Source organism: Fringilla coelebs (genome assembly GCF_963513975.1).
Source record: "Fringilla coelebs genome assembly, contig: SCAFFOLD_41, whole genome shotgun sequence".
NCBI lineage: Eukaryota > Metazoa > Chordata > Aves > Passeriformes > Fringillidae > Fringilla > Fringilla coelebs.
Window position 1 is genome coordinate 871,379 of NW_028167191.1, and position 10,584 is coordinate 881,962.

General features: G+C 51.7%; 1 protein-coding gene across 1 annotated transcript; it reads left to right on the forward strand.

The window, feature by feature from the left end:
* Positions 1–5,949: 5,949 nt before the first annotated feature.
* On the forward strand, positions 5,950–6,882 carry LOC311166185 (olfactory receptor 14J1-like; the record flags this gene model as incomplete). The annotated part of the gene is made up of 1 exon (XM_084227653.1): positions 5,950–6,882. One exon carries the CDS (start codon positions 5,950–5,952, stop codon positions 6,880–6,882), a length of 933 nt encoding a protein of 310 aa, XP_084083779.1.
* Between the last annotated feature and the right edge of the window lie 3,702 nt (positions 6,883–10,584).

Sequence of the window (10,584 nt, forward strand, 5' to 3'; positions counted from 1 at the left end):
GTAAAAGCTAGAGCTTTAGCCATTTCTCTCTCTCAGCAATGTCCAGGGCCAGCTGAACAACTTTGAGTTCAGCAAGTTGACTTGATCCATCTTCTCTTTCGGCAGCTTGTGCAACCTGTGTGGGGCTCCATTCTGATGCTTTCTGCACTGCATCCTCCCTACGAAGCAACAGGAACCGTCAATTAAAAGAGTGTAGAGTATTTCCTCTGCTGGTAGTTGGTTGTATGGTGGAGCTTCTTAAACATATGTCACTTGGTCTTGTGTGGGAACTCAGCATATCGCTCCTGATGTCCAGAGCTACCAAGAGAAACCTTGCGAGGCTCGGGAGTCTTGGAATGTTGCCAAAACTGCCTGGTGGCTTGACTTTGACCCTTCGAGAGACGTACCACCTGTATATGGGGATATGAGAAACACTGAGGTTTAAAGGGTATAGAAATAGTATAATTACAGGGCAAAACACAGGTTTTAAGATTTTGGTACAGGGGGGTTATGGAGACAAGATGGAGGAATTTGGGCCTGTCTCGTGGCTCTTCTTCCTTCTTCATGTTTTCCATTTTCTGTGTGACACAGATATTTTTGATAGGTTCTTAGTGAAGGTACACCTGGTAATAAAAATGATAAGTATTAGAGACAAAAGATAAATATGATTTACGTAGTCTTTGTTATAAAAAGATGCGACCGTCCTGTGGGCAGTCAGAGCGCCTTTAGCTGCCTTGCTAGTCAGACCCTGGCTGAGCAAAAGAAAAACTTTGTAGATAAGAAATAATAGACAACCTTGAAGACCGAACCTGAAAGTCCACCCTCGTCCTTTGAAGCCCGATAAGAGTGAACCCATCTCACCCGTGTCTAATCAGAGACAGACAACAGCCAGCCCAGACAGATTCTCTTTTTCCCCATAAAGCAATAAAAAGTATGGGGAGATGACTTGTTCAGCAAAGGCCTCCATGCTAAAGTAAGCAAAGGCTGAATTAGCTGTGATCCCATGAGAAGTTTGAGCAGAGAAAGAGAACAGAGTGATGAGAACCTGTGCCCTCATGGAGAGAGGATCTCTGTTTCAGAAATGAAGATGGTTTCAGAAATAGATGAAGAGAACTTTTGCTCTTAAACTGCTCATGTTTAAACTAATACCCCATAGGTTGACATGACCCATAAACACAGCTGTGGGAAGGGCTGTGAAAAACTGCAAGGGACTTCACAATTGCAGATTTTCTGGGTGGCTGCTATTTGTGGGAATTGAGAGTCATGAGAGAACTGTTTTCTTATGGAGAAGTCTCCCTAGCATGAAAGAGAGACTCCTCTACCTAAGTGAACTGTAGAAAGACTATTCTAGAGGTGGTAAACTGACTGAAAATTTTAGGTTTTGTCTCTTTACACAGTCAGTAAGAAAGAAAGGTTGTAGGGGGAGGAGAAGTGTTCTGCAAGTTTTGTTCTGATTTTTATTACTCATTCCTTTACTTACTATTAATAAACTTTTCTTTATACACTTTTAAAGTTTTTAACCCATTTTGTCTTTCTCCCAGTCCTATCTCACAGCAGGAAATGAGTAAGGATATTCTAGTGAGTGCACTGGTAATTAGCTAGCACTGAACCCACCACACTAATTGATGCATTGGCCAAAAAAACTCAAACTGACAAACTGAAACCACTACAAAAATATTTCTGTTGAACTGCATGAAAGCAGAGGGAAATCAAGGCAGAGCCATGGCTTGTCAGGATTTGCTTGATCCTAATGATCACCATTGTGCACTTGGAGCTGAGCCCTGGAACATCATGGCCTGACAGGAGATGACACAAACCTTTCCAGGACTCCAAGTCAGATGAAAGCCCCAAAGTGTCTCGAGGCCAGAATGGATCCCACTCACGTCCATCCCCAACACCGGCTCCTCATGGACTCCTTGGAGGAGAGAATTGGAGGCCAGGATGGCACAAAAACCTCTCAGAGACTCAGGGTGGAAAGGAAAATCCAAAGTACCTTAAAAAATATTGAGTATCCCAAAGTATTAATGAGCCCCACTGAGTGTCAATACAAAGCTCTCCAGGGACTCGTAAAAGCAGATAATTGGGGCCATGATTGCAGAAACCTCTCAGAGAGTCTGTATCAAAAGGGAAACACCAAGTACCTTAAAATAACTGAAGTACCTGGAAGCATTAATGAGCCCCACTGAATGTTGTTACTGAAAATGCCTCTCCAGGGACTAATTAATGCAGATAATTGGAGGCCATGATTGCAGAAACCTCTCAGAGACTCCAAGGCAAAAGCCAATCTCAAAGTCCTTTGAAAAACCTGCAGTCCCTGGGAGCATGAAGGGGCCACCCCAGGGCCATTGCTGAGCAAGGCTTCCCAGGGACTCCTTCCAGCAGATCCTTGAGGCCACTGGGATGTGGGCTAGGGGGGGATGCTGAGGGCAGGACAAGGGGCTGACAGTGCCCAGCCTGGCATGGGCTGTGCCAAGAGGCCCCAGTGCCTCATGACAAGGTGTCTCCTCCCAGCCCTTGGTGGCACAGACCCTGCTGTGCCCCAGGGCACCAAGACTTGGCTTCTCTTTGTTCCCACCTGTCATCACTACCTCCAGTTCTCTGCTCTGCCTGGCGCCTGGGGACACTTTCTCAATTGTGTCCCTCATTGGGACCCATTAGAAGTGAAAGAAACTTTGGAATTAGATTCTGACTTGGAGCTTTTGAGAGGTTTCTTCAGCTCCCTCTCAGGGACTGATGTTCAGGGCCTGAGCACAAAGCCCCAGAGGGTCATTAAAGTCCTTGTGCTGTGTCTGTGCTGCTGAGCTGGGCTGGGCTCCTGGCACAGAGGCAGCTCCTGGCAAGGGCAGCACTGCAGAGAGACAGCTGTGGCCAGGAGCAGCTCCTGTGCACAGCCCAGCAGGGCTGGGGCACTGCCTGCAGCCACCCTGGGCACAGCACAGACTCACAGAGGGGTTAAACTCAGCCTGGGCTGGGAGCACAGAGCAGAGCTCACTCAGGGCTCACTAGAGCAGAAACCATCCCAGGGTTCAAACAGTCATTCCCTGGCTGTGGGAAGAGAAGCTGCAGTTCCTGCAGGGATCTCCAGATGCTGGCACATCCCACAGTTTTTAGGACCTTTCAGGAGGACTCTCAGAGCTTCTGCAGGGCAGGGCTGTGGCCCTAGGGCAGGGCTGACTTTCCCTGCTGCCCCAGCCAAGGCACAGCCCAAGGCAGCTCCTGTTTCCAGGCTCTGCTGCAGGGCTGAGCAGCCGGGGCTGCAGCCAGGGGTGTCCAGGGCTGTCCTGCAGAGCAGGGTCCTGCAGCCCAGGGAGCTGTTCTGGGGCAGGGACTCTGCTGCCTGCCAGGGACAGCTCTCAGCCTGCCCAGGAAGCTGCTCCCAGTGCTGGGGAGAAGCTGTGGGAGGAAGGAGCCACCCTGAGCAGGGCAGGTGCTGCTGCTGAGAGGGGCTGGGTGGGGCAGGGCTGCTCCCAGCTCTATACCAGCCTGGGCACAGCTCAGAAGGACACTTCCCCAAAGAAGGTAAGCCTGGCATTGCTGTAAAGATCAGGAGCTTTCCTGAGAGTGTTTTCTATTTCCTGCTTGGAAAAGAATGGGAAAGCTGGGGTGATTGCTTTTTTTTAATATTTGTAGCAATATTTATTGCTATTTTTAAATATATGTATATATAAGATACTTTTATATTTTTATATATTTTTATTTTATAAATAAAATATTCTCTTTTTTTGTATTTTATTATATTTTATATAATTTTTTCTTTTATATATTTTTAGCTCTTTTTAATATATTTTTAGCTCTGTCAATTACTATTATATAGTTATAAAACTGTAATACTTACTTTATTTTATTAAACTTCTTATTAACTTGATTAAGCTAGTATTATATACTTCGATAACTATAATCCTTAATTAATTCTAGTACCTTCCCTAACCTCTCTTATAGTTTAAAACAATAGGCTGACTGTCTAAATACTTTTCTGAAATACTGTATAGTCTTATTATCAGGAAGAGGACCTACAAGAAGTACATTTTGGTTTTTGACCAGAATGTGAGCAGTCACAACAAAAAATGAAGGCAAAGAAGCCCTTGGACCTACTCCAATGGGTTGACCCAGGGGTGTGTAACTGGGGATACTGAATCTCCTACTGGTTTCTCCTGTTAAATATCCTGATTAATCAACCTTAATAAATTGTTGAAATGCCCCGGCTGTTCCCCATCCCCACTGGGACACCTGGAAGCTTCCAATTAATGTCTGATTTCTACTTTTCTGTTCTAAGAGTGTTGCAAGGGTTTTTGTTTTCTCTTTTGATTATAGACCACAGGGGGTTGAGAGAAGCAGAACAGGAATTGTAATCCCAGAATCACAGAACATTCTCAGTTGAAAGGGACACACAGGATCAACAAAGGAATGTTTAAACATTTACAGAGTCTCCAGAACTGTTACTTTGGGTGGTCAGTGTCTGCTGGGAGCCTCCCAAAGGGCCCTCAGCCATTCCTCAGCCCTGCATAGCAGCAGCATCACCTTTGCAGGGCCCAGCAGGGCTCTCCTGAGCTGCCCTTGCCCACCTGCACACAGAGCCTGCCCCAGCCAGGGCCCTGCACACAGGCAGGTTTCTGTAGGGCTGGGGCCAGGGCACACAGGGTGGGGTGGGCTCTGTGAGCACTGGCAGGGACAAGGCACCTCTCAGGAGGGAATGTCCAGGCCCAGGGAGATGCTGAGGGAAGGAGAGGGGGCTGAAGAGAGCAGTGCTGGGGGCAGGAGGGCACTGTTGGTGTGTAGGAGGTGCCGGGCACAGCTGGGCACAGGAACACTGTCCTGAGTGCCCAGCTGTCTCTGCCCTACCCTCTCAGGTACAGCACCACAACATCTTCTCTTGTTTCTGCACTGCCCTGATATTGTCACTGTTATCTGCTGCTCTCAGGGAGGCTCTGGCGTTGGAAGCAGCTGAGCCAGGAACTGCCTTTGGCATTCCTGCCAGGCAGGGCTGTCCATGGGAATGGGGTGTCCAAGCTTCCCTAGGACCTGTGGGGCTGTGGGCAAAGCAGTCCATGGGAAAGGGGAATGAGCTGAGGCCCCTCCCTGAGATCCCATCATGGGCACACACAGGGATCTCCTTGCTGGGCCCTTCCAAGCTCTGAGCTGTCCTCCTGGGTTCAGATCTGTGCCAGAGCCTCTGGGAGTTCCCTGAATGTCCCACGGGGAAGGGCAGAGCTGCCAGAGCTGAGGAAATGCTCTTGGGTTTGCCAGGGGAGCCGTGAGTGTCCTTGGCACAAGGGGTGCTGAGACCTTGCCCAGAGACCTTTGGAGAGAGTGAGACATTCAGGGATCCCTCTGCTCTGGGCAGGGTCTGGTTTATCCCAGGGTGACCCGGGAGTGTGATTGTGCTCTGATTGCAGTCGAAGGTGCAAAGGCAGGGCAGTTGGGAACAAGCCCATGCAGCCCCTCACCTTCCCTTAGCCACAGGGAATCCTTTGCCTCTCCCATCTCTCAGTGGCCAACTGTGAGTGCAGCAGGAATGCTGGGGATTTCTGTCCTCAGAGAGCCAGGAGTGATGTGTGGGTAAGAAAAAATTCCTTGAATCAGCTCCTGCCATGCAGATCCTATAGAACTTGGAGTATAGATGCTACCAAACCTGTCTGCAGTAGTACTGCGGACAGTACCTGAATATCCAACTGATACCGCTGACAAATCCTGAATATCCAACCTTGTCCCTCAGACAAACCCAGGGCAGTGGGACAGGGATAGCTCCTCAAGAGCCCCCAGGCACAGATCTGCCTGCTCCTGGCACGCTCCAGGACCACAACTGGAGCTCAGGCAGACAGTGGGTGAAGATTATCCCAGAGCAGGAACAAGGGTGGGTGAGTCCCAACAGGACAGTCTGCAGGGAATAGCCCAGGATTGGCTCAAAGCCACCTCTCCTGACTTGTCACTGTCCTTTCTCCATGAACAGATCCCTGTGGCCTGCCTAAGCAAATGTCCAACAGCAGCTCCATCAGCCACTTCCTCCTGCTGGCATTGGCAGACACGCGAGAGCTGCAGCTCCTGCACTTCTGCCTCTTGCTGGCCATCTCCCTGGCTGCCCTCCTGGCCAACAGCCTCATCATCAGCACCGTAGCCTGCAGCCACCAACTGCACACACCCATGTACTTCTTTCTGCTCAACCTGGCCCTCAGTGACCTGGGCTCCATCTGCACCACTGTCCCCAAAGCCATGCACAATTCCCTCTGGGACACCATGACCATCTCCTACACAGGATGTGCAGTCCAACTATTTCTTTTTGTTTTCTGTGCAGCAACAGAGTTTTATCTCCTGACCATCATGTGCTACGACCGATACGTGTCCATCTGCAAACCCCTGCACTACGAGACCCTCCTGGGCAGCAGAGCTTCTGCCCACATGGCAGCAGCTGCCTGGTCCAGTGGCTTTCTCACTGCTCTACTTCTCGCAGCAAACACATTTTCCCTGCCCCTCTGCCATGGCAATGCCCTGGGCCAGTTCTTCTGTGAAATGCCACAGATCCTCAAGCTCTCATGCTCCAAATCCTACATCAGAAAATTTGGGCTTCTTGCTGTTAGTGTGTGTTTAAATTTTGGTTGTTTTGTGTTCATTGTTTTCTCCTATGTGCAGATCTTCAGGGCTGTGCTGAGGATCCCCTCTGAGCAGGGACGGCACAAAGCCTTTTCCACCTGCCTCCCTCACCTGGCCGTGGTTTCTCTGTTCCTCAGCACTGCAGTGTTTGCTCACCTGAAACCTCCCTCCATCTCCTCCACCTCCCTGGATCTGTCACTGTCAGTTCTGTACTCAGTGGTGCCTCCAGCCCTGAATCCTCTCATCTACAGCCTGAGGAACTGGGAGCTCAAGGCTGCAGTGAGGAGACAGATGACTGGATGGTTTCAGAAACATTGAACTGCTGGCCAATTTCTGCAACTCACTTGTAATAAGAGTAATTTTTGGTACTTCTTGTTGTTTTTATTTTGGAGGTTCTTTCTCTTTGTTTCACTTGTTTTGATTATCACCAAAGAAATGCCATTGTTTCTGCCATTTCTCATTTTCTTTCTCTTCACTTTCCTTGTGAGCACAGACTGTGTCAATGAGGCACTCTCAGTGGCTTTAAAGGAACTAAAGGATCTCCCAGCAGAGTTCACTGCAGAGATGCCCTTTTGTTGCCTTCTCTGAAGCTACAGCTGCAATGTCTGTGTGCAGAGCTGGGGGCAGATCAGTGCTGGCACAGCAGCTGTGCTGAGGAGCAGCAGCACTTGGCATTGGCAGTGTTGCTGCTGTGGCCCTGCCCCACTGCCATGGTGACCCTGGTGTTGGTGTTGGGGCTGAGTTCTCTCGGGACCGGGCACAATCTTGGGGTGGCAGTGCCAGGGCTGCAGCAGGGACAGGCTATGAGCACTGCTGGGGCAGCACTGACGCCTCAGGCCAGGGCCTGGGGGCTACAGGCCCCTTGCCCAGGCTCTCTCAAGAACACAGCCAGGCCAATGTTCAGCACAGAAAACCCCCGTGAGCAGCCCCAGGCTGGCTGTGGGCAGGCTGGGGGCAAACAGCATGGCTGGTGCTCTGTAAGGGCCCTGGGGGCGCTGGGAAGAAGCAGCAGAGCAGGGGCTGATACATCCCCAGAGCTCTGGACAGCCCAGGGCAGCGTCCCAGAGCATCCTCATGGAGCTGCTGATAACATCCCCCCTCTGCAGCCCTGGCCTCTCCCCCAGTTCACACAGGTGCCCCATCCTTGCAGGCACAAACATGGCAGCACTGGCTCAGGAGCCCCTGCTATCATTGCACAGAGCAGGCAGGAGCACTCCCATGGTGTTGGTGTGGGGACATGAACCTGAGGGGGCACAAATGCCATCAGGCCCTGGGGCCAGCAAGGGCTGGGCATGAGAGGGAAAGCACGCAGCTTTGTCCTGGCCTCTGCAGTCAGCCAGAAAGTTTGTTCCCATGAGCTGGGAGTTTCCTGTCCCACTGCAGATTCTGCAGCTCTGAGCCAGGGCTGCCTGGTAGCCACCCCCAAACTGCCCTGAGCATTTCCTTTGCTTCTCCTTTGCTTTCTTTACTCTTCCCAAGCACAAATTTCTTCCTCTTGCCCACCCCTGTTCCCTCCCCTGGAAGCAGCCCATCCCTGCTTGCCCTTTCCTCTCCGGCCCCACTCCCCATTGCACTTTCTGACTGGGCACCATGGGAACATCCCTTGGGCAGCAGGATCATCCTACAAGTGCTGCAGGAATTGTCTGCAGGCTCCTGCAGTGCCTTGCACTGTTCCCTTGCCAGAGGCACCACAGACCAGGGAGACACATCTGGGCTGCTGTGTCTGGCTCTGGGGCTCCCTGTTCTGGGCAATGAGGAGGAGCTGCAGAGGCTCTGCAGGACTGACAGGATGGGCTTTGGGCGTGGGAGGAGAAGCTGAGGGACCTGGGCTGCTGGAGCTTCTGAAGAGGAGGCCCAGGGCTAATCGTTCAACTGCTCCAAGGGTGGTTTCAGAGAATCCCTGAATCAGCAAGGCTGGAAAAGGCCTTGGAGATCATCAAGTCCAACCTGTGCCCTGACACTGCCTTGTCTCTCCTGAGCCTCCTCTATTCCAGGATAAGCAACCCCAACTCCCACAAATGCCCATCACAGGACTTGTGTTCCAGACCCCTCACAAACCTTCCTGCACTTCTCTGGATATGCTGCAGCCCCTTCATGTCCTTCCTAATTGTGGGGGCTCAGAACTGGATCCAGCACTCAAGGTGCTGCACAACAAATGCCGAGCACAGGGGAAGAATCAGTGCCCTGCTCCTGCTGGCCACACCATTCTTGATCCAGGCCAGGAGCCATTGGCCTTCTTGGCCACCTAGGCACACTGCTGCCTCATGTCCAGCCTGCTGTCCATCAGTCCCCCCAGGTCCCTTTCTGCCTGGCAGCTGTCCATACACTCTGTGCCCAGCCTATAGGGCTGCAGGGTTTGTTGTGGCCAAAGTGCAGGACCCGGCACTTGGACTTGTTAAACCTCACCTTGTTGGATTTGGGCCCTGGATCCAGCCTGTCCAGGGCCCTGTGCAGAGCCCTCCTACCCTCCAGCAGATCAACACTCCCAACCAACCTGGAGTCACCATGTTTTCACGAGGCCCCAGAGTGTCCCAATTATCTCCATGATTCCTTGTGGCCTCCCAGTGTCACAATGTCACTTTGGTTCCATAGGACCCCTTGGTGTTACAAAGTCCCTTGGATCATTGGGCCCTGAAGTGTCACAAAGGCACCATGGTCCTCCAAGGCCCTGTAGTGCCACAATGGATCCTTGGTTTCATGAGGTCTTGGTGCAGCAATGCTCTCCTTGGTTTCACAGTGTCACAACGGCCTCTTGGTCCCAAGGGCCACCACAGTGTTAAACACATTTCCTTAATTCCATGAGTCCCTGAGGAGTAGCACTGGCCCCTTGGTTCCATGGGGCCCTGCAGTGTCACCATTGCCCGATCATGACACGAGGTCCTGCTCTGTCACTATGCTCTGCATGGTTCCACAAGGCCCTGCAGGGTCACAGTGGCCTCTTGGCTCCACGAGTCCTCAGAGTGCCACAATGGAGCCCTGGTGACAGAAGATCCTGCAGTGTCAGCAGAGACCCTTGGTTCCATGGGGCACCAGAGTATCACAATTGATCCCTCAGTTCCCAGAGTCCTTGCAGTGGAGTAATTGCCCCTTGATTCCATTGTCCCCAGACTCTCCCAAGGGTCTCCTTGGTCCCGCAGTGGCACAATGGCCCTGTGGTTCAACAAGGCCCCGCAGCGTCACAGTGGCCTCTGTGGCTCCAGCAGGACCCAGGCTGTCACCATGGACGCTTTGCTTCCAGTCAGCCCCACAGTGTCACCATGGCCCCTTGGCTCTGTGCTGCCATGTCATACACAGTGTCACCATGGTCCACTTAGTGCCACCAGGCCCCACAGTATCACAATGGCCCCTTGCTTCCCCAGGGCCCTGCAGTATTACAATCATCAGAGACCCAACCAAGCTGCAAAAGACCTTGGAGAGCATCAAGTCCAACCTGGGACCCAACACCACCTTGTCACCCAGACCAAGGCACTGAGTGCTACATCCAGTCTTTCCTTAAACACCTTCAGGGATGGTGACTTAGCCACATCCCTGGGCAGCCCATTCCAATGAACAGTCACCCTTTCTGTGGAGAATATTTCCTAACGCCCAGCCTAAACATCTCCTGGTGCAGCTGAATGCTCAATCCCTTTTTTCTCTCCCTGTTCCCTGAGAAAAGAGCCCAACCCCGACCTGGCCACACCCTCCTTTCAGGGAGTTTGAGAGAGTGCTGAGCTCTCCCCTGATCCTCCTCTTCTCCAGGATAAACAACCTTGGCTCCCTCAGCCGCTCTTCACAGGACTTGTGTTCCAGACCCCTTCCTAGACTTGTTGCCCTTCTCTGGACACACTGCAACCCTCCATGTCCTTCCAAAAGGGGGAACCCAGAACTGGACACAGCACTCGAGGTGCTGTCCAACCAGTGCTGAGAGCAGAGAAAGAATCACTGCCCTGCTCCTGCTGGACACACTATTCCTGATCCATAGGAGTGCCAGGGGTCTATGAGGGAAATGGTGGGGATAAAGTCTGACTGGTTGTCAGCCAT